The sequence below is a fragment of the Choloepus didactylus genome, chromosome 13, assembly GCF_015220235.1.
Source record: "Choloepus didactylus isolate mChoDid1 chromosome 13, mChoDid1.pri, whole genome shotgun sequence".
In the NCBI taxonomy this organism is placed as follows: domain Eukaryota; kingdom Metazoa; phylum Chordata; class Mammalia; order Pilosa; family Megalonychidae; genus Choloepus; species Choloepus didactylus.
The window spans coordinates 63,111,983-63,136,880 of NC_051319.1; the positions used below are offsets into that span (position 1 = coordinate 63,111,983).

The 24,898-nt window shown below is 35.1% G+C and overlaps 1 protein-coding gene across 1 annotated transcript in view; it reads left to right on the forward strand.

Moving 5' to 3' along the window:
- Window positions 1-24,898, forward strand: part of SRFBP1 (serum response factor binding protein 1) — a 104,501-nt gene that overhangs the window by 43,073 nt on the left and 36,530 nt on the right. The window contains exon 4 of the mRNA XM_037801897.1: window positions 20,170-20,241. Within this exon, the coding sequence (XP_037657825.1) occupies window positions 20,170-20,241 (72 nt within the window). The remainder of the gene's footprint in view (window positions 1-20,169; window positions 20,242-24,898) is intronic.

Consider the following 24,898-nt stretch of genomic DNA (forward strand, 5'->3'; position numbering starts at 1 on the left):
TTATTGATCTCTAGTTGCATTCCATTCTCAGAGAATATGTTTTGGATAATTTCCATGAGAACTAGAGAAGAATGTATATCCTGGTAATTTGGGATGTAATGATCTATATATGTCTGTTAATTCTAATTCCTTTATCACATTTTTTAGGTTTTCAGTTTCCTTATTGGTCCTCTGTCTGGTTGTTCTATCTGCAGAAGAGAGTGATGTGTTGAAATCTCCCACTATTACTGTAGAAATGTCTGTTGCTCCCTTCTGTTTAGCCAATGTTTGTTTCATGTATTTTGTAGCTCCTTGATTGGGTGTATAAACATTTATGATTGTTATTTCTTCTTGGTGAATTGTCCCTTTTTATTAAATGTAGTGTCCTTCTTTGTCTCTTATGACACCTTTGCATTTAAAGTCTATTTTGTCTGATACTAGTATAGCTACCCCTGCTTTCTTTTGGTTGCAGCTTGTGATTTTTTTCCACCCTTTCTCTTCCACTCTCTTTGTGTCAACTGGGTCTAAGATGAGTGTCTTGTAAATAGCATATTGGCGTGTCATATTCTAATCGATTCTGCTAGTCTGTATCTTTTAATTGGGGAGTTTAATCCATTCACATTCAAAGCTATTCTGTGAAGCCAGTTCTTGAACCAGCCATCTTATCCTTTGGTTTTTACACATCAGAACTATTTTTCCCTCTCTCTTTATTTCCTTTAAGTTACCCTTAATAATACTCTTCATTTCTGTGCCCTTCTCCAGACCTCTCTCTCCTTTCTTTTTTTTCTCAGCCAGTAGATTTCCCTTTAGTATTCTTGCAGAACAGGTCTCTTGTTAACAAATTCTCTCTTGTTTGTCTGTAAAAATTTTAAACTCTCTCTCAATTTTGAAGGAGAGCTTTGCTGAATAAAGAATTCTTGGTTGGCAATTTTTCTCCTTCAGAATCTTAAATATGGCATAGCACTGCCTTCTCACCTCCATGGTGCCTGATACTCAGTACTTTATCTAATGTTTCCCTCGTATGTGGCAAATCACTTATCTCTTGCTTCTTTTAGGAGTCTTTCCTTCTCTTCAGCATTTGACAGTCTGGTTAGTGTCTTGGAGTAGGTCTATTTGGAATTGTTTTATTTGGAGTTCATTGGGCTTCTTTGATTTGCATATTTATGTCATTTAGAAGGGTGGGGATGTTTTTCCCAAGTATATCCTCAAATACTCTTCATAACCCTTTTCTCTTCTCTTCTCCTTCTGGGATACCAATGATTTCTTATAGTTCTGTGCTTCATGGTCTTCATTTCCCTTAGATCCATTTCAAATTATTCGAGTTTTTTCACCATTTGTTCTTTTGTGCGTTCACATTCAATTGTCATGTCCTCTAATTCACTTATTCTTTCTTCTGCCTCTTCAAATCTGCTGTTGTATGTCTCTAGTGTGTTTTTAATTTGATCTACAGTATTTTATTTCCATAAAATCTGCTATTTTTTATTTACTCTTTCAAATTCTTCTTTATGCTCTTCTAGAGTTTTCTTAATGTCTTTTACATCTTTAGCCAACCCATTTGAAGTTATTTTGGAAATTTCTATATACTTCTTTGATTAAATTACCCCAGATTCTGTTTCTCCAGCTTTTAACTTGGTTGTTTGGCTTGTCCAAATCTACTTGTGTCTTCATGTGTTTTGTGATTTTCTGTTGGCTTCAGGGCATTTGCTTCTCTTGATAAGATTATTTACAGATATGCAGCATTATTTGAACATTTATTATTTGGCAAAGATCCAGCTTGCTGGAGTACACTTTACCTGTCTTCCCAGCAGATGGAGCCCTTGAGCTACCTCTAAACCTCAAGCCACCTTTCCCCCAACTTCGCCTGTGTGCTGTGTGGGGTCCAAACCAGGTGGAAATCTGGTCAGTGCACCAGTTCTCCATGTGCACTGGGGACTGCCTGCCCTGTGGGTGGGAGGTGGGCCCTGTGCAGTTCAGCACGGAGTCCACTGAAGGGCACAGTGTGTCCAGAGGTTCCCAGGTCTCTGAGTGGACCACTCTTGGCCTCTGGGGCTGTGCATTTCATCTTCCAGCTCAAATGCACCATAGTCCCTATCTGCCATGCCCCTCTCAAGCCTCTGGAGTTGGGGAGGAACTCCTGGTGCTTCCGTACAATGCCCTTACCTCTTCCTGCCTCTCACCTGTGCACACTGTGGGCTTCCATGGAAGAACAGTAAATATGGTCACCACAAGTCCGCTGAATCCCGAGTTCCCTCACAGGACCTCCCATCCACAGGGCTATGAAAGGTTATCCCCCCAGCCAACTGCTGAGATGAGTGCACAGGGAGTAGATAGCCAGTCCCTCCCCCTCTTGGCGGTCAGTCCAGCTGCCAGCCCCCCGTGATGGTCCTGGTCGAATATAATCACCCTGTCATTTTAGACACAATTTCTCCACTTTTTCATCCAAGTCCCTACCATGCGTTGTAGAGGTCCTTTCTGGCCAATCGCACCCTGGGTCCACTGTTTTGGGCACTTTCTGCCCTTCATCTAGTATTTTTCATGGAGGAGAAGTTTCCTCTACCGCTCCTATTCCACCATCTTCACGGAAGACTCCTCATTTATTTTATATGTTTGGTAGATAAGAACTTTTCTAGATGTTTACCCTTTAAGCGTCTAATCTTTTAAGCTGGTGTGTGTGTTTTTGTTTGTTTGTTTGTTTTTTGTAGTTATAATGATCTTCCTTGCCTTAATGAAGTACCAGGTACATTTTGATGTTTATAAAATGACATGGTTAAGCTCTCTAAAATGTATTATAGGTCTTTATCCCTTCACAGAGTCACCCTAGATTGATGGATTATTTTTACTGGTCTCAGAGGAAAAGTTACCCTTTTCCTCTCCTGTTCAGGGCCCATCCCTTTTTCTTTTTTTAATGCAGTTTTATCGAGATATATTCGTATACGAAATAATCATCCAAAATGTATAGTCAGTGTTTCGCGGTAACATATAGTTGTGCATTCATCACCACCAAAAATTTTTTAACATTTTTATTACTCCAAAAAAAGAAGTAAGAAGAGAAGAGTAAAAATAAAAATAAAAAAAGAACACCCAACACATCCCATATTCTTCCTCTCCCCCATTATTTATTTACTTTTTGTCTTTGTTTTCTTACTCATTTTCCATATACAGAATAAAGGAAGTGTCATTCGTAAGGTTTTTGCAATTACACAGTCACACCATAAGAGCTATGTAGTTATCCACAGTCATCTTCAGTAATCAAGGCTATTGGATTACAGTTCAACAGTTTCAGATATTTCCCTCTAGCTATTCCAGTATAAAGGGCTATATGTAGTGCATAAGAATAACCTCCAGAAATACCTCTCGATTCTATTTGAAATCTCTCAGCCACTGAAACTCTATTTTGTTTCATTTCTCTTCCCCCTTTTTGTCCAAGAAGTCTTTCTCTGTCCCATGATGCCAGGGCCATGTTCCATGTTACCAGGGAGAATTACACTCCTGGGGGTCATATCCCACATAGATGGGAGGGCAGCGAGTTTACCTGCAGAGTTAGGGCAATTCCCTTTTAATGTGCTATGTCCCTTTTTTCTGCCTCCTTTATTGCTTATGATTTATCTCATCTATACCTTTCGTCTCTATCCAAATGTTCCTGAGCTTAGAAACTTGTTCAGTTTGTACCTTAACAACCATCATCTTTAACCGCCTCTCAGTTTCTCCCTTTCCCCTTCTAATCAGAAGAGTCTGTTTGCTCAGAATAGTGTAGTCACTGAGATCTTGATTTCTCATTTTCTCATTCATTCTTCAGCCTACTCAGTTTAGTTTCTGTCTGCCTGTTCATAAGCTTCCTTTGATGGGTTTGACTGTGACCCTTATATGCTGAATGTTTCCCTTAAGTTTTCTCATCATCATCATACTAGTTTGGATGTATTATGCCCCCCCCAAAAGCCATGTTTTAATCCAATCTTGTGGGATATTTGGATTAGGTTGTTTCCATGGAGATGTGACTCACCTAACTGTAGGTGGTACTCTTGGTTAGATTATTTCCATGGAGTTGTGGCTCGCCCATTCAGGGTGGATCTTGATTAGTTTTCTGGCATCCTTTAAAGAAGAGCCTACACAAGCCCAAATGCCTGCTGACACTTAAAGATGCCTGGAGATGTGGACAGAAGGATGTTTGGAGATGCTTAGCTAAGAGATGCTAGTCCAGAGTTTGCTCTGAAGAAGCTGAGAGACAAGACCACAGACATTTTGGAGAATGCCAGTTTGAAATGCAACCCAGGACAAAGGAACAGCAGATGCCAGCCACTGCTTTCCCAGCAGACAGAGGTGTTCCAGATGCCATCAGCCTTTCTTTATTGAAGGTATCATCTTGTTGATGCCTTAGTTTGGTTACTTTTATGGCCTTAATACTGTAAATTTGTAACTTAATAAATCCCCTTTATAAAAGCCAATCCATTTCTGGTATTTTACCTAACGGCAGCATTAGCAAACTGGAACAGTCATCTTCCTCTATACTCACTAACTCAGTAACATTGACGACTCACAAGTTTAAGTACCATACTACTCTGAGCACTTCATAGTTCTGTCTGTGATTCAAACCTTTCCTATAAGATCTGCAGTCTTATAATCAGCTCCACTTAAGTGTTTCCAGATGCACCCGAAACTCCATGTTTTACAAGATTCTTTTGGTATCAAGTAACAGAAAGTTAAAAGTGGCCTTTATTAGAAAGACTGTGGAGTTTCTTATGAAGCCTAAGGATAAGAACTGCTGTTTAATCTCAACAGGAATTAGAACTGGTATCTGGAGAGCTCACAGATATTTAGGCAATTTTGTTGGTGTGTTTGTCTCCTGCCCCTTTTCCCTCCATTGTGTGCTTTATATTTTTCTTTTTTTTTTTTTTAATTTTTACTGGAGAAGTTCTGGGTTTACAGAATAATCAAGAATAAAATATAGGATTCACGAATACCACCCCACCATCAACACCTTGCATTGGTGTGGAACATTTGTTACAATTTATATTAGCACATTTTTATAATTGTGCTATTAATTAAAGTCCATGGTTTAGCATCAGGTTTACTGTTTTCATAGTGCAGTTCCATAATTTTTTTTTAATATTTATTTGATTGCAATATACACAAGCTAGCATTTCCCGTTTTAGTCATATTCAGATATATATGTCAGTGCTGTTAATTGTGTTCACAATGTTTTGCCACCATTACCAAAACATTCCCATCATTCCAAAACGGAACCCTGTACATTTTAAGCCTCAACTTCCCATTCCCTATCCTCACCCCTTCCCCTGACAACCTATACTCTAGATTCTGATTCTATAAGTTTGCTTATCCAATTGTTTTAAAACTGTGAGATCACACAATATTTGTCCTTTGTGTCTGGCTTATTTCACTCAATATGATTTCTTCAAGGTTCATCTGTACTGTTGCATGTGTTAGGACTTTGTTCCTATTTATAGCTAAATATTCCATTGTATATATATTCCGTATTTTGTTTATCCATTCATTGGTTGATGGACACCTGGATTGCTTCCATCTTTTGACAATTATGAGTAATGCTGCTATGAACATTGATGTGTAAATATCTGTTTGAGTCAGTGCTTTCAATTCTTTTGGACATTTACCTAGTAGTGGGATTATCAGGTTATATGGTAGTTCTATACTTGGGTTTCTGAGAAACCACCAAACTGTCTTCCACAGTGGCTACACCATTTTACATTGCCACCAGCAGTGAATGCATCTTCTGCAACACTTGTTTTCAATTTTTTAAGTAACAGCTATTCTAATGGGTGTGAAATGGTATCACATTGTGGTTTTCATTTGCATTTCCCTGATAGCTAATGATGTTGAATATCTTTTCATGTGCTTCTTGGTAATTTGTATATCTTCTTTGGAGAGCTGTCTGTTCATTCTCTTTCCCATTTTTTCCTTGGGTTGTTTGTTTTTTTTGTTGTTAAGTTGAAGGATTTCTTTGTATATCCTGGATATTAATCCTTTATTGGATATTTCCAAATATTTTACCCCATCATATACGTTTTCATTTTACTTTCATGATAAAGTCCTTTGAGGAACAGAAGTTCTTAATTTTGATGAGATTCCATATATCGATTTATTCTTTTGTTGCTTGTGCTTTTGGTGTGAAGTCTAAGAAACCATTGTCTAACACAAGGTCCTTAAGATGCTTCCTTATGTTATCGCTACGTGTTTGATAGTTCTACCTCTTACACTAAGCTCTTTGATCCATTTTGAGTTGATTTTTGTATATAGTGTGAAGTAGGAGTCCTCCATTTTTTTTCAAAAGGAGATCAAGTTGCCCAGCACCATTTCTTGAAGAGACCATTCTTTTCCAATTGAAGGTCTTTGCCTTTTTGTCAGAAGTCAGTTGGCTATAAATGTGAGGATTGTTTCTGAGCTCTCAGTTCTATTCCATTGGTCTGTATGTCTGTTCTTGTGCTGGTACCATTCTGTTTCAATTGCTATGTCTCTGGCAAGACCTTCCAGTACAATATTGAATAAAAGTGGTGACAGTGGACATTCTTGTCTTATTCTTGATTTCTGAGGGAAAGCATTCCGTCTTTCACCATTAAGTAGGATGTTAGCTGTGGGCTTTTCATATATACCTTTAATCATGTTAAGGAAATTTCTTTCTCTTTCTAGTGTTCTAAGTGTTTTTATCAAGAAAGATGCTATATTTTGTCAAATGCCATTTCAGCATCAGATGAGATGATCTATTTTTTTTTTCCTTCTTTCTGTTAATGTGGTATATTACATTGATTGATTTTCTTATGTTGAACCAACCTTGCATACCAGGGATAAATCTTACTTGATCATGGTGTATACTGCTTTTAAAATGCTGTTGGATTAGGTTTGCTAGTATTTTGTTGAGTATTTTTGCAGCCATATTCTTAAGAGATATTGATCTGCAGTTTTCTTTTCTTATGGTATCTTTATCTGGGTTTGGTATGAGTGTAATGTTGGCCCCATAGAATGAGTTGGGATGTGTTACCTCCTCTTCAATTTTTTGGAAGAGTTTGAGCAGAATTGGAGTTAAGTCTTCTTGGAATGTTTTGTAGAATTCCCTTTTGAAGCCATTTGGTCCTGAGCTTTTCATTGTTGGGAGGTTTTTGATGACTGATTTGATCACTTTAAAGTAATTGGTTTGTTGAGATCTGCTATTTAGTTTTTCTTGAATCATTGCAGGTAGTGTCTGTGTTTCTAAGAATTTGTCCATTTCATATAGATTATCTAAATTATTGGCATACATTTATTCATAGCATCCTTTTACAGTCCTTTTTATTTCAACAGGGTTGGTAGTTAAGTTCCGCTTTTCATTTTTGATGTTTATTTGTCGTCTTTTTCTTTGCCAGTCTAGTGAAAGGTTTGTTGATTTTATTGATCTTTTCAAAGAACCAACTTTTGCTTTTGCTGATTGGCTCTATTTTTTTGTTTCTTTGTTTTTGTTTTCTGTTTCATTTATCTCTACTCTGATCTTTATTTCCTTCTGCTCACTTTGGGTGAAAAATGTTCAGGAGGGTTTCAAGAGCAGACTGGAGCAGAAAGAAGAAAGAAATATTAAAAAGGAATAGCAAGAAGTAGAACACCATAGTAACTGAACTGAAGTGTCTTGCCCTCAAGTTCATTGATTCTTTCTTCTTCCAGCTCCAGTCTGCTCTTGAATCCCTCCTGGACATTTTTCATTTCAGGATTTTGGTTGTCCCCTCTATTTCTCAAGATACAGACCCTCCTCTCCTGGGTATTTGATGCCAGCAGTCCCAGACTATCCATCTGTATAATTTTTTACATTGCTTTGTTGCCTTACTCTGCTTTTCGTCTGAAGGGCAAATTCTGGGAGAGGTGTCACCCCAGAAAGGACTTTTCCCAAGTGAAAACAGAGCCAGGGACCAATGAAGGAGGCACAGACTAGGTCCAAAGTGCCCTGCGAGGGGATCAGGAAGGACTCCAAAAGCTTCTCCCACAGCTCCCAGAAGCTGAGATTTCCTAGCCTGCCCAGCAAATGCAGCCTTTCAGTTACCTGTCCCCCACAGCCCTGAGGAAGCACTGCATCTTTAAATCTCCACCAGCTCTGCCCCTGTCCAGGGAGGGTTGAAACAGTGACTACCAGCTGCCTTTGTTGAGGTAGGTTGAAACAATAGCTGCTCTCAGAGACAGGAACCAGAGATGCCAGTTTGCTAATCGAAAGCCATGATCAGTAATTGACCCTGCCCACCCCTGTTCTTAGGGAAGAGGATTTTTCTGTCCCTTTCTGTCAGCAACAGCTATTAAGGGTCTGGAGCCTGCCGGTGGCATGCTGCAAGAAGGGGGCATGTGTGCTCTTAGCCGCCACAGGGAGAGAGCAATTTATGGTTTCTACTGTACTTTATCATCTTCTTCCTCCCACTCTTCCCTGCATATGCTGTACAGTGTTCTGGCCTCTCCAGTCTCAAAAAAGTTTGTTTCAGATAGTTCCTGCCTGTTTTTATGGAGAACTGACTCCCGGACCCCTACTCCGCCATCTTCCCTGGAAGTTCTCTTGTGCTTTTTCTTTGCTTTACCTCATCTTTCTTTTTTGGCCCCTGCTTTCCTTCTCTCTCTTAGCCATTCCCACTCGACCCCTACCCTAACCCCCCACTGACTCTCCAGACCAGCTTTCATTCCTTGGGTATACCCAGGGTTCCCTTACAAAGTCACCCTCAACACTAGAATTCCCATGCATTTGGCTCAAGGAAAGAAGCCACCCTGGCTTGAGTCCTGGCCCATCTTGGGTTAGATGTTCACCAGTGGTCTAGTCAGCTGTGGCATTGGGGATAAGGAGACAGTGTGATATATTGTAGGGTAGAGAAGAGAGGATGGATGAGCAGATATTCCAAAAGGTATTAGTACCTGAATATTGATCCTAACATTTTGTAAATCACCTCCTCAACTATTAATCAGATGTTCTTTTCTTCCTGTATTCCTGATTTTAGTTTTTAACACTATCATTCATCCATTTTCCTAAGCCAGAAACCTAGGAATCATTTTGATTCTCTTCTCCCTTCACTATCTCCTACTCCCAAATTTTAATATTGTTTCTCACTTGGACTTCCTGCCTCTGCTCTCACTCCCTTCAAATCATGTTTTGCACTGTAAACAGTGAGCTTTCTAAAATGCAGATCAGATTTCCTCACTCGTGGCATACAAGGCCCTTGGTAATCTGCTGGTCTCTACCTACCTCTCTGCTTGTCCTAGATCTTGTTACTTACCTCTTGCTTTTTGTGCCAACTGTACTATACTGAACCCCAAATATATCAATCTGTTTCATGCCTCCTTGCCTTTGATCAAGGCTTTTTACATACATCACATCTCTTCTACCTGGATAAAGACATAATCTTCCTTCAGTACCTAATTCTTATCTACCTTTTACTAGGAAACTTTTCTTTACAACACCATTCTCACCCCAGAAGAGTCCTTTACCATCTCCTCCATTTATCCGTTTACATTATATATGCTTCTGCTATCATGACAGTTTGCTTTCACCCTCTTTGTACTACTTGGGCAGAGAGAACTTTTAAACAAGTCAGGTAGTTTTCCTCAAATCTTTGTCCCTAACACCTATTACTGTGTCTGGTGCATAGTGGATGCTGCCTGGCTAGCTGACTGAGTGACTTTTAATGCAAAATTCCTTGTATTGGCATGTTTAGAATGTTGAGCTTGTTTCGAGTCTTTGTAGGTAAATAGAATGCTATTGTACTGTTACTAACCAAGTCTCTTGGGTTGTATTCATTTATTTTTTTTATAAGTATCAGAAACAGAAGAGTGAAAAGACTCTTCATTTTCAGTCACTTTAGCCAGTGCCCTAAGGCCAGATAACTTCTCATTTAATTTTTTAAAAGGCAAAACTTTTATTGCTTCTAAAGGCACAGCAAAATGCCCTAGTTTAATAGCCTTCTGTACTCAACCTGTGACTTTTGAAATGATGAACAGGGGGTCATGGTGGTATTCTAAAAGTTCAGTATATACTGGTTTCCTCACACTCATGCAGCAGCATTTAAGAGAAACAGATCATCACTTTGGAATTCTAGTTTCCTTCCTGCCAGGTGGTTTCTACAGCTTTAATCCAATATTTTAAATAGGTTATATTACTGAAACCCATTGCAGTGTCACATTTTAAATATGTAGGGCCATGATTTTCATTATAGTCCTTGATGACATAAAGATATTATATCGTCTATGATAGTCTTAAATTATTCTTGTCTTTTAAGTAAGAGCAGTTGTAGAAATAAAAGTGGTTTCCATCCTCTGTTTTTGAACTTGCTTGTTTCCATTCAGAAAAAAAAAAGAAGAAAAAGTTTGAGGTCTTTGTTTGCAAAAGTGAAAATACTATTACTGTTTACTGAGTCATAACATATACCTAATTTTTGAATGAGGAACTGATTTTGGAATTGCTTAAGTCAGAACAAAGCTTAGTTCAAAGGCTACTGATTGTGTAAACAGGATTTAGGGGTAGGAATTAAGAAAACAGTATCACATGAGCTTTTTAAAATATTTTTTTAATTTCTTTTTTGTTTTGTTTTGATTTGATTTTTTAAGTTTTGTAATTCTGGAAATTTGACCTTACAACCTTGGCAGGACATTTCCTACTAACTGTGAAAGTACCCAAAGCCCTTTTCATCAACAAATTCAAAAACTTTGGACAACCAATACTACTGTCATAATTCCAGTATGAAATAATGTAGTGCTTGAGAAGAGGCAAATATTACAACATATTTTGTTTGAAAAACACAATGGGAGATGGGGCACTAGAGAAAACAGCAATAAGAATAGCCACTGGTATTGCACAATGGAATTTTTTTTTCTAACTGACTGTAACCTCAATTTTGGGTTAAATGTAGAAAAATTATTTTCAAACATTTATGCTCATTAACTTGAACACATATTTTATGTTAAGTTTCCAAATTGTAATGGCAATCATATCTTTTTTCCTTACTCTGTATTTGAATAACTTATGTTAGTGTTTTGACTTTTTCAAAGAATAAATATTTTGTGATAACAAGAGAAACTCAATGTTCTATTTTTCCCTTGACTTTGAAGAATTTATCCGTTTCACTATCTGTACTAAATTAGGTAAGCTATGTAGTCTTCCAAGAAAGTAAAATAATTCCAAGGGAAGTGATTGCTCCAATTATGAATATTTTTAGCAATTTACATTGCAAATGTATAGCTCCCTTTATTTTCCCCTTTTCTTCTGTAAAGAGTAACCAAACCCTTTACAAGGTATATCAGTTTTACATGTAAGTGGGGGTAAGGAGAGAAATCATTCCTTTTTTAATTCCTGATTTCTGTTGAAACTCAGTATATTAAAATGAAACTTGCTTATATTAGTTAGTTATCATTAACAGTTGTTCTTCTGTTCATCACAATCTAAGAGACCATCCCAATGTATTAATAATCATATTTCTTAAAACCTATAAAATTTGTGACCATAAAATAACTTTTAAAAATTAGTAATCTACTTGTTATAATTTATTTGTTCTTTATATTAAAAAGATTAAGAATCTAGTCTATTCAGAACAGCTACTGTAAATTCCGTATTATATATCCAAGTTAGTTAAGTACATTTTAATTTAGAACCTACTATAAACTTAGATGAATAGATTTCTATTCTTGCTATCAAGGAACAGTCTGTTCTGTGGAAAACAGCCATACAAGTCTATCCATGATATGTGCGTATCTGTCTTATGTACTGTGTATATATGTGTTATAATCAAAGAGTTACGGGAACATAGAGAATGAATCACGTAATTGTGCTTTTAGGGAAGATTTCACAGAGTGGGGAGACACTGAGTTGTAACTTGAATAATAAGTAAGATTCTGCTAGGAAAAAGGTATTCTAGGTAAATAGCGTTCACCAAGAACAAAGCATGTGGGTCTGCAGGTGCATAGCATGATTTGGAATACTGTTTATAGAGTTCTACTTCAGTACTCTATTCCAATTACAGTTTTTAGCACACTGCACTAAAATTATCACTTTATATGTCTCCTTTTCTTTGAGGATGAGATACTGTCTTTCCATCTCTGGTGCTAGGGCACTAATTTCCATAAAGCAGACACTCAGCAGATACTTTCTTAGTGAATTAATGTCATGGGTAGATTATGGAATTAAGAAAGAAGTAAATGGTTGAAGATAGTGACTAAAATGGTAGATGAGATCACATTTTAAAGCCTTTTAGAAAATGTGGATGTATCAAAGGTTTTTGAGTAATAATATGTGTTTTCCAGAAAAATAAATCTAAAGGCAGAGTGGAGAATTGATAAGGAAAGACAGGAGGTGATAAAAATAGGTAGGAAGCAATGACTTGTATATCCACCTACTGACTTAATTTTTTGCATGCATTAACCAGACGTTTATTAAAACTATCTTTATTGAAGGTAGTGTGCAATGTAAAATTCAATGTACTTGCTCTGCAAAATCTTATGGTATCATGGAATGGAACTGGTATGCAGAACGTTGAAAACACGATAGGTGCTTTGAAGATTTTAAAGCAAGAGATTGTCTCTGGCTAGTGATCAGGGAATGCTTCAGGGAGAGGTGATAGTTTAATCACAAATGTAAATGTTGCTTATTTTACCAAGTTGACATGATTTCCTTTAGATTCTTGAATTAAATCCCAATTAGATAGCAAGGGTTATCTCAAGTGTTATGTACATACTTAACATCCCAGGTTAATATATTATTTATAGCACAAGGAGTCTCAACTTCAGATAGAAGAACTTTGCTCATAAACAACATTGTAATGATAATTTTAATTATTAATTATTGAGCTCCTACTCTGTGCCAGGCCCTTTGCTAGAGCCTACATGTATTATCTGTAATCATCATAATATAACTCAAGGTTCATATTAGCCCCATTTTACTGATGTGGAAATTCAGAATTTGAGCTAATTACTTCACGCAAAGGTTGGGGAAACCAGGATTCAGACTAAATCTGTGTGATTCCATAGTCTGTGTTCTTAAACTCTTAACCTAACTTCTCTGAAAAGTATTAGAAGCACAATTTTATCAAGAATAATTAAGTATTATGAAGAAATTAATGTGCTTTTACATTTATTTATTGTAATTTTAATGATCACTATTAATTAAAATAAGGAAATAATAGATTATTACTGCCTCATGAAAAAATAGGATTTGTAGGATAATTTAGCATAATTAGAATAGTTGGACATTCCTGAAATAAAAAATACCTGAGAATCCATAAAAAATTCATTAAAAGTTTAGAAATAATATCTGCACACTAAATACCAAAATAAGCAGTTCCCTTGGGATCATGAGTTAGCAACAATGATTAGGTTTCAACAAAAATTTATTCCCTGCCAAATTTTAGCACTTTGTTTTATATAAATTCTAACAAAAGATGGTCCTGGTATGAATTGGTATAGGCTCTTAAAGCAATTAACATATGGAAATATAATTAAGGAACATATATGGATTTTCTTAATTGTATGTGCCTTAAGAAGATTGCTGGAAATGTGAAGGTTCTCGGAGAAAATAGTTTGGAGGAATTAGAACTTTAATAACCAAATAGTTTGACTTTCTTCAAACTTTGAAAGACTGTCCCCTTATTCTTTTACTTAAAGAGCATTTCCTTTTAACAAACCTCTGTGTACCTTTTAGCACATCCCTGTACTTAGGCATGATTCCAATCTGCTCAGTCTCCCAATACAGTTTTCCCTAAAGCCATTTGATTTTCTAGGTGGTTTCACTGTGAGGGTGGGGGTGGGGAGTGTGGTCTATAATTGTTTATTAAGTTTGAGTTTTCTTGTTTGTTTTTTCCCTTTTAACTCTTTGGGGTGTGGGCAAAGAAAACTAATTCGCAATGTTCAGTGGATAAAAAATGGTTTAGGAGCAAAAATGTTAATAGAATAAATTCATTGTATCAAACTCTAGCTTTACCCTGCTCTTACTTGAGTACTTGAATAAGCAATGGTAATACCTACATACCTCTCACCCCCATTATTTAATTTTATACTTTTATCCTTCACATTTTATCCTGACAAGACACATAAAAATAGAGTGGTTTTAAGTATTTTATTACTCCTTATAATTTGTCACAAAATTTGCCTTTATAAACTACTGTTTGGATTTTATTTCAAAATCAGGAAGCTTTGTTTTCCCAAGGCCAGCCATTTTGTTAGAAGGGCATCACCGGTGAAAAGATGTTTTTTGTGATTTATTCCTTAAAATGCAGAAGTGTTGTATGTAGAATTTTCAGACTGATGTAATTGCTGGCTCTCATTTTCTTTACCTGCCTCTTTGAACATGACAGGAGTGAGTAATTTTATGTGCCAAGAATAGTTTAGATGTTTTTATTTGGCATAAAAAAAATGTGATCATATTTAGTCACTTGGCTTAAATAAGCAGTTTTGTCCTATTTTCTAAATTTCTTTTGTGAGAAATAGGACAAAATGTTGACACAATGGTTTCCAGAGCTTCATTTGACAAAATTAGTTAATAATGCCTATGTCTTAATATCTTTTAAAAATGAAATGTAAATCTTTGAACTATTGAATTATACATATATGTATATACATTTAGCCTTTGGTCACCAAAATAATAAGTATTTTCATATCTTGAGGAAAATGATTTATAGTTGAAAAACTCATTCAGTTTATATGAAGAGTCAATGTTTGACATGAAATTCAACTTGGAACTGAAGTGAGACAGTACTATTTGGAGACATTTAGTAATTCTTTAAATGGCTGCCAGCAAAAACGTAGCACCTCAGCACCAGTAAAATTTTCTAGTAACCCACTTTTTTTATTATTATTATTTCACTCTCCTATTCAGAACTTAAATTAGCTTCGTGTTGTTTAGTGGACCATACCTAAATTACTGGGGAATATTAAAAGTTTTTTTCATCAGTTGGCTACTCTCAATCCTGTCCCACTTTCTGTCCCATTTCTGTCTTAATACTGCAATATTATAATCTCCTGCACATGCTTCGTGCAATCCTGTTTTTACGTTTCTGTAGGTGTTATCTGATAACGAGGGCAGCATTCACCACCCAGAACACACAAATGTGCAAAAACCAGAACGTAGCATTGTCACAACTTTGCCAACATCTGAAACAATGGTTTTGTTGGAGAAGGGGGAGGTACATGCTTGGGGGCATATATATAATAAACTGGATGTTTGTACAATTTGAAAAAACTCCCCAAGTAATTTGGATATATTACTATGCCACAACAGTCATTATTCTCCAGATTGCATTGTGACCTTAGACCAGAACTGAAATAGTTCTTATTATTTTAGCTAGAAAGATAGGATTCAAAAAACAAAAGTTTTAGCTGAAATTATTTAGTCCTGTAGTTTGCTATAAAAGTTCACACACTTTTATAATGTCATCACATAGCCATTCTCATGACCATAGGACTTTATTTCAAGTTCAACAAAAATATATTCAGTCTGAATTTGTTGTGCCACATACTCAAGCTATTTTATGCAATGTATAAATGAATTTGGTGCCTATCTTGAGAAATTTGTAGTCTAATGAAGGAGATGGGCATGTTAACAGAGCACTTTGTTGTGGTGTAGAAAATATGGTAGATGCCTTGGAGGAGAGAGCAGTTATCAGTTATTACTGCTTGGAGATTCAAGGAAGGCTTCCTGCAGCTCAAAGCTGAGTCACAAAAGGTGAATAAAACTTAAATTGTAGATTAAAGGGATTAAATTTATATTGCTTTATTGCTTTTGTTTTAGGGAATGTTATGAAAGAAATAGCTATAGAATCAAGAAATAACAAAGTTTTAGATAATTTTACCAGTTTCTTTTCACCAAGTTCTATGTTAAGTGTGATATTTAGATTCAAATCTCAATGTGGGCCAAGAGTAAAGATTAACTTTTTTTTTTAATTTAGATTAAAAAAAACTAGAATGAAGGACATAGTTCTTTGATGCCGTAGCTACTGAACAGGAGCATTGGTTACTGATTGATCTAGTTTATGTTATACCTAACACTGGGAGGCAAGATAACAGATATTCATTATATCAATTTGTAATATCTTAACAATTAAAATAACATCAGTATCCATTCTTCCAAGAAGTTTTTATAGAGCATTTAGCATGTGCCAAATAACTTTTCTAGGTACTTAGTATGCATCTTATTAAAAAAATAGACAAAGATTCCTGGTCTTCTGCAATTTGTTTTTTTTTTTTCTTCCTTGGGGGGGTGGTAATACAGTAAACATAATAAAAAACTTATTTATATGGTGCGTTAGTAAATGATATGCTGTGGGGAAAGAGTAAAGTAGGAAGGATTAGGAGTGATGATTGAAGTAGGTAGTTTGAATATATAACTCTGGACCTCGGAAGAGAGGTCTGGTCTGGTCTAGAGCTAGAGATTTGGGAGTTGTTGACATGTACATGATATTTAAAGTTATGAGACTAGATGAACTCTCTAAGGTAGTATTAGATAATAATAGTGAAGAGAATAGAATGAAGGACAAAGTCCTGGTCCACTGTTAAGCCAGTGAGAAGAAAAGGAACTGGTCCACTCTTAAGTTGGAGAGAAGAGTAGGAACTAGCAAAGGACAAGAGTGTGTGTTCTGTAAGTCAAATGAAGAAAGCATATAAAGGAGAAAGGAGGAATTAACATGTCAAAAGATGCGGGTAGGCCTAGGAAGGTAGAGTTAAGATGCTGTTTCTATGCCCAGTAAGTGGAGAGTACTGAGAATTGTTCATTAGATATAGCAATGTGGAAATCATTGGTTACTTTTACAAGAATAGGATTGGTAGAGTAGTTGAGGCAAAAGCTTGCTTGCAGTGAGTTTAAGAGAAAACAGTAGGAGAGCAATTGGAGATAGCAAGTATTGACAAGTGTTATAATTAGGTAACCATATGACTGGATTTCGCCTGGACTCTCCTAGTTGAGCAGCAAACTATATGGTCAACATGGTTATGATTCATTGCTGTCATTAATTTTGACTCAGATTTAGCCAGTGGTAACCCCTTTAAGCCAGTTTGTGTGACTTGTTGAGAGAAGCCCACTTGTCCTTCCTTTCCTAGCATAACAGAATGCTTCCAGGACTTTTACTTTTCCTGCCTCAGATCTGGAATCATCCATTTCTCTAAGAAGCCCTGGTTCATTTTACTAGAAAATGGTATTTAGAACCAAGACGTAAAATCAAGGAGAGAACCAGATTCAACAAACAGTACAGAGGAGTAAGCAGAAAGAGGAGGGGGAGCATAACAGAAGCATGACTAAGGCTAGCAGAGTGTCAGATGACTCTGAGCTGTCTAACCTGAGCAGCAGAAGATGGGGATGCCACTAATTGCAATAGAGAGAACACAGGAATAGGTATACAAGGAAGACGGTGATACTTTAGAAAAATTCCTTGGTAATATGGCGACAGAGTATAACCTTCTTGAAGTTCCATCTGGTAGAACAATAGTTAGGAAATAAGGTTTTGTTGTCACTAAAGAGTAACGGTAATGAGATTGCCATCTGTAGAAAACCATGGAGATTTGGATGTCAATAGCTCTCTCACGAGTTATTTCAGATTCTTTATTTCAGAGGAATGTATTGCTTGCCTTGTTTCCAAATAGGCCCCAAATCTCCAAGAATCCAGACTTTTCTTGGCACCGTCTAATTCTTTGTATTAGGCATTAACCCCTCATCATCTAAATATCATATTCCAGTTTGATCACAGTTGGGAAAACACAAAAATGTTTTATATTTTATTAAGTTAATAGCCCAACCCTACATAGTAAGCTTTTTGGAATTTAAAAAGGGTCCGCACTGTTACACTGTTACTATCTCCAAGTGATGACTTGTCAACTCAGTCTCCCTCCCAACAGACAGATCTAGAATAGTTTTGTTGCAAACATACACTTTCTCCCACTCAACCAGAGATATGCAGGTTATATAGTTATGAGTCAATATATTAGATTGTTCAAACAAAAGTCTCTGAAAAGAAGAAAAACAAAGATATAGCCAAATGAGCAAAATGAGGTTACCCAATTTTTAATTAAATTTGCTGTTTTGTATTTAAACAGAGAAGTGATCTCTGGCATGATGTGGAATGAGAGAACTGGAATTATTCCAATGGGTTTGGTTATAGTGGATCACTACCTTTAATGTTGGAAACTTGAGTAATGTTGGTTAAATGTAATTGTGAAGGAATTAAAACTATTTCTAATTCATCATCACTGACAGCAGGAGATGGTAAAAAAAAAAAAAAAATGGGGGATTCTAGTCCTAGCCCTGCTTTGATACCCTGAATAAGTTTCTTAACCTTTCTAGAGTCATTGTAGCCAGGAAGAACTAGGTTCAGACTTCCGGGTGTCCTCTCTCAGAGGAGTCTGATGCATATATTAATTCTCTGTCAGTGATGACAACATGATATTTAAAAATGTATGAAATGTTGCCAGCCAGGGAAGCTGACCAGAGCCTTGGTGTCCAAGGCTCTTTTGGGTTCAGCATACAGGCGTGCAATGCCAGCATGACTGACTTCAGCTACTAAGACTCCAGACCCTCAGAGCAAAGTCACCCCATAAGTCACACTGTTAGTATAAACTATCTGATCAAAATGATATTGCATGGCCCAAGGTCTCAGACATGCAAAAACACTTATCAAGCAGGATATTCCATGGGTTTCAGAGTTCATCTCCCAGGAACTGGCCAAGGCCTAGTCTTGAAAACAGGCCTTTCTTTGAGCAACCCAAGCCTGGGTTTTTAATCAGATGATGTGGTTTGTAATATTTTACTTTATGGAACTTACTAATACTTTCTTTGACTTAATATTTGACCAATTTATATGACTGTTCCATATGTACTGAGAAGAAGGTATAATTTCTATTATTAGGATATAATTTTCAAAATAAATCCCTAAAACAGATCTATGTTATTGATTATATTATTATCTTTTAATCCTTACTTATTGTTTGGCCTATTTTGAATTGAGAGTGATATGTCGAAGTCTTCTATAATTATGTGTTTATATTTCTCCTTCATCTCCTATAGTTTTTGCTCTTAGAAGTAGTTGCTGTATTTTATTTGCTGCACAGATACTCACAAATATTATCTTCATTGTGAATTAAGGTTTTTAGCATTATAAAGAGCCCTTCTTTGTCTACTTTAGGTTTTGTGGGGTTTTTTGTTTTGTTTTGTTTTGTTTTGCCAGAATTCTACTTTTTGTGATATCAGAATATCTCAACTCCTACTTTCTAATTGTTCCTATTTATCTGGTATATCTTTTCCCATCTCTTTATTTTTAGTCTTTTTTAATCACTATGTATTTCGTTTGTCTTTTCCATGCAACATGGTTAGATTTTACTTTATAATCCAGTTACAAAATAGTATGATTCTGTTATTGTTTAAAATATAATTTAAAAATCATCTTCATGTAATAATTTCAGTTTTTGTCACACCATATATCTACTTTACTGTTTCTTGATGTGGTTTTAAAATCAACTGATTCTTTTCACTTTCTTCTAAACGGTACTATGTAAGAAACACCAGATGTTAGTTGTATTTTTCATGTACTTTAAAATAACTATTAAAATAGAAAGTTTTCATTTTTGTGTGATCTTAAATCATCCCTCATGACCTTAGTGCAATGCATATCAAATTTAAATCTTAAGATGTTTAGAAGAGTGTAAACCTTCTTAAACTGTCATATAAATATCACCAATTTTATTATTAAATCTACTTTCCTGAATATCTTAATTCTCCAAAATAAGTCTCAATTAATTCCTTGCATTATAGTAAAATATTTTGTGGTTTAGATATTTTTAAACAATTAAAATTAAGTACTTCTCTATAAATCTCTTCATTTCTCTATAAATTGACAATTGAAATGTTAAAATAATCATAAGTAATCTTTAAGGAGTTTTAAATTAGCATTTTGAATTATTTTAATCTTATTGCAATTTCTATATATATATATATATTTTAATTCTAGAGATTTTATGGCACACGAATTTTCTGGCTTCCATGAAATCTGAATATAATTGTTTTAGGATTATTATCTCTTAAAGTCATTTTGCAGTGACTTATTTGGTAGTATGATAATTCTTACTGTGATAGGAGTTATTTAAGTTACTGTTCTAAAAATTAGGATTTTATTAAGTTTTTAAAAACAAGGCATGGGAAAGGATTTAACTCAAAATAATTAGATTTATAACTAAAAGTGGTTTTTTTTTGTTCTTCCGCAGGAATTGAAACCTGATGTAGTAACTAAATCTGCTCTTGGTGATGATATTGACTTTGAAAAAATCTGCAAAATGGTATAACTGCAGTTCATTTACTTGTTTTATGAAAAGTTCCTTATTTTTTGCTTACTTGCTATTTTCTTGTCACCTTTCTCTTTGAAAACTTATCAAGAAGTCAGTTACTATTAATATATTATGATTTTCCCCACTTGAGCTCTAAAATTGCTACTGAAAAATATTTTTATTGTAATTTATGAGTTTTACTTTTCTGTGATACTGCATTTCTAAGTTCTATGAAGGTATGTTAAACTTAATATGGTATTTCATGTGTCAATAACAATTAGTCCATTAATTTTACTAGCTAGAACAAAGAATCTTTATTATTATTCTTTGCAAAGCATTTTTATGAATATCTCATTTAGTTCTTGCATTCACAGTATTATTTTAATCTTCAAAAAGAAGATTATTTTCACTCCTTTTTTACAAATAAGGAAACTGAAGCTTAAAATGATTTAGATGTCTTAAAACTATATCACTATTATGTGGCAAAGTCACTACTTTCACCCAGATTATCTGCTTTATGGACTTTATCACTCCTCCTTCTTCCTTACTATATCCCCCTTTTCATTTCCACCCATTCTTTTAATACCTTTGCAAGACAATTCCACTTTAGAACAGTATTTGGATTCATGGATTGTTCCTATTGCTTCTCTCTTCTTTCATTGATTTCTGCTCTAATCTGTATCATTTCTCTTGGTCTTCTTACTTTATATTTAATTTGCTCTTTTTGTAGTTTCTTAATGTGGAAGCCTAGATTACTAATTCAAAACCTTCCTTCTTTTCTAATATAAGCATTTAATGCTATAAAATTGTCTCCAAGCACTATTTTAGCTGCATCCCATAAATTTTGATATATTTTATTTTCATTTTCTTTGGGTTTAAAATGTCTTTAATTTCCCTTGGACCTTTCTCTTTGGCCCATGGTATTCAGAAGTGGGTATATGTAATAAGTAAATAGAGGAGATAAAAAGGAATCAGAAAACAAATTCTCAGTTAACCCAATAGAAGACAAAAAAGAAAAGGAAGAAACAAAACAAAGAACAGATGAAACAGAAAACAGCTAAAAAGCTAGGTACAATCATATTTAACTTTTTAATCTTTTCAATTCTAGCGGAAAGGTTTTAGGTTGGAGGGAATTATATTCCCAACTGTACAAAATAGGAAAATAAAACTCAGATTAATATATTTTAACTATATAAAATAAGTTCTTATTCTTGGCTTTTGTTGAAAGTCCTGAATATATAGGAGGGAATATTTAGATTTAGAAACATGTATTATGAAAGAATACTTGAAGAATACCACATAGTTCTTCCTTTCTTTTATAACACACCTAAAAGGAAATCACCAAACCACTCACATCAGCAGTAGTTCATGGCAGTAACTATTAATTGTCTTCACAGGGATTTGAGAGGTTGTTGAATATTAGAATCTCAAAAGTTGAGAATATATGTTTCAGGAGGAATTCAAGCATCAATGATGTGGTTGAACTGGATGATATTTAAGGTCTGTTCCAGCCTTAATATGCTCTAATTCTACATTTTTATAGACTAGCATTCACTTCTCTACAATTAATTGGTATTGGACATGCTAAAATATCATATTATAAGGAGGCCAGAATATGAAGGTGTACAATTTGTTTGTTTGGGTGGGAAAGGGGGTATTTGTTGTTATCATCATCTTCAGAAAAGCAACACCAAAGTCATGAGAATGATTTTATAGTATCTTTATTTTATACTAGCATGATTTTGCAGTAAATATTCTTATTCCATAGGATTTGTTCATAAAAAGAGAAAATTTCAGGACTTGTTCATTTTAAATTCGTGTCTAGTCTATGTCTCAGACAAAATGATGATATTGAATAAAATAGTAATAATTGTATAGAAAATGGCAGTATATATGTTTTCTATTGAGAAATAAAAATAATAATTTAAGATTTTTACTAGAAGTCTTTGAACTTTCTTTTTGGTAAATTCTAAAAATATTTCATTTATGTTTCATTTATGGTCAGAATAAGACACTATTTTTGGTTCCCTTATGAGGATGTACCTCCATTTAAACTTCTATAATAGAACATGGCAATATTTATAACTTAACTTGAACTTGAGAATATCCTGTGCCTGTTTTTTTTTTTTCCTTCAAACAAATTGTTTTCACTTTGGAAAGTTGGTATTAATGTATGTATGATATATGCAAAGTCACATATTTAGGATATCCTCTTCCATTTACAATCATTTCTTCAGCTTCTCAGTATGTGAAACATCATCTCACCTAAAAATGGAAAATCAAATGTCATGTTAGCGTAATATGGTTATTTTGTAATAGTAAATTCATTTGCATCTGACTAGATCTGTAGCCTTGAGTTTTATAATAGTAATCCAGATAACAAGTTCAGGTTCTCACTAAAATATTTTCAAGTAAGATCTGATTACATTCCCACCCTTTTTACAAAGAAAGGAAAGGGAAACCGTTACATTATTCAACCAAGTGAAACTGTCCTGCTCAAGAATCATCAGATTTCTCCCAAGCTACTTGATTTCAGCTATTTTGTTCCTGTTTTATTTTGTGATTTCCTTTCATTGGATCCAGGTTCTTCTATATCTATCGATAAATAAAATAAAAATCAGATGAGCACCAGAGTGTTGTGCAGGAGGCATTGATTATTCTTTAGTCTGTTATAGAAAAGGGTCTAAGAATCTATTGCCTAATACAAAGTCTTAAAGATACTTCCCTGTGTTTGCTTCTACAAGTTGTATGGTTTTAGATCATATATTTAAGTATTTGATCTATTTTGCGTTAATTTGGGGGTTTGGTAAGAAGTAGGGGTCCCACTTCATTCATATGTGCCTCTTTAGTCCCAGCACCATTTTTTGAAAAAATGATTCTTTCCCCATATAATGGTGTTAATACCATTGTAGTAAGTCAGTTGACCATAGATGTATCAGTTTATTTCTGGATTCTCAATTCTATTCCATTTATCTATGTCTTTCCTTGTGCCAGTACCACACCGTCTTGATTACCATTGCTTTGAAGTAATACTGAAACCAGGTAGTATGAGTCCTCCTACTTTGTTCTCTTTTTTTTTTTTTTTTTTTCAGGATTGTTTTAGCTGTTCTAGCCCCCTTGCAATTCCATATGAATTATAGAATTATGTGAATTTCCACAAATAATTCAGCTAGGATACTGATAAGGATTCTGTTGACTCTCTAGATTAGTTTGGGGAGTGTTGCCGTCTTAAAGTCTTCTGATCCAAAAACATGGGTGGTTTTTTTTTCCCTATGTATTTAGACCTTTCAACAGTGTTTTGTAGTTTTCAGAGTATTTGTTTTGCATTTCTTTTGTTAATTTTATTCCTGAGTATTTTATTCTTTTTGATACTTTAACTGTGAATGGAATTGATTTCTTAATTTCATTTTCTAATTGTTCATTACAAGTGTATAAAAATACAACTGACTTTTGCGTATCAATCTTGTATCCTGCAACCTTGCTGAACTCGTTTATTATTTCTTATAGTTTAGTGGATTCCTTAGAGTTTTCTGTAAATAAGATCATGGCATCTGTGAATAGAGATAGTTTTACTTCTTCTTCTCCAAACTGAATGCTTTTTATTTCTTTCTCTTTTTTCATTGTCCTGGCTGTAACCCCCTGTACAGTGTGGAATAGAAGTGGCCAGCAGACATCCTTGTCTTGTTCCCGATCTTAAGGACCTTCTCCCAAATGTAGGTTTTCATCGATGCCCTTCAGCAGGTTAAGGGAGTTCCTTCTTTTCCTAGTTTCTTGAGTGTTCATGAAAGGGCATTGGGTTTTGTCAAATGATTTTTCTGCATCTATTGAGATGATATGGTCTTTTGTTTTTTTATTCTATTGATATGATATTTTGCATTAATTGATTTTCAGATTTTAAACCAACCTCACGTCTTAGTTTCCTGTTTGCTAAAACAGATACCAGATAGTAGGTTAGCTTAATAACAAGAACGTGTTGGTTCACAGTTTTGAGGCTAGGAGAAGGCCAAAATCTAGGCATGAACAAGGTGATACTTTCTCTCTGAAGACTGTGGTGTTCTGGGGCTTGCTGCTGAGGATCCTTGGGTCCTTGGCCTCTCTGTCACATGGTGGCCATGCACATGGTGGTGGTCTTCTTCCTTTTTCTGGTTCTGTTGACTTCCATTTTCTTTCCCTGTGGCTTTCTCTATAAGGCCCCCAAGTAATAGGATTAAGGCCCCTCTGAGTCAGTTGGCCACACCTTAACTAAATATAGCATCTTCAAAAAATCCTTTTTACTGTGGGTTCACACATATAGGAATGATTAAGTTAAGAACATGTTTTTCTGGGGTATGTAACTCCAAGCCACCACACCTGTATTCTTGTGATAAATGTATATAGTTCTTTTTATGTGTTCCTGAATTTGGTTTGCTGGTATTTTGATAGGGACTTTGCATCCATACTCATAAGAAGTATTGGTCTGTAGTTTCTTTTCTTGTGAAATCTTTGTCTGGTTTTTGGTATCATGGTAATACTGGAGGTATTCCTTCCCCTTCTGTAACCCTACCTCACTTATTTCCTATCTACTTTTTAGTGATATTATCTTCCTGCATTGTTTATCTGTGCTCTCTTAAATTGTTTTTGGAACTGGTAAGTGGATAATAAACAGATATGTAATATTTTAGGATTCACA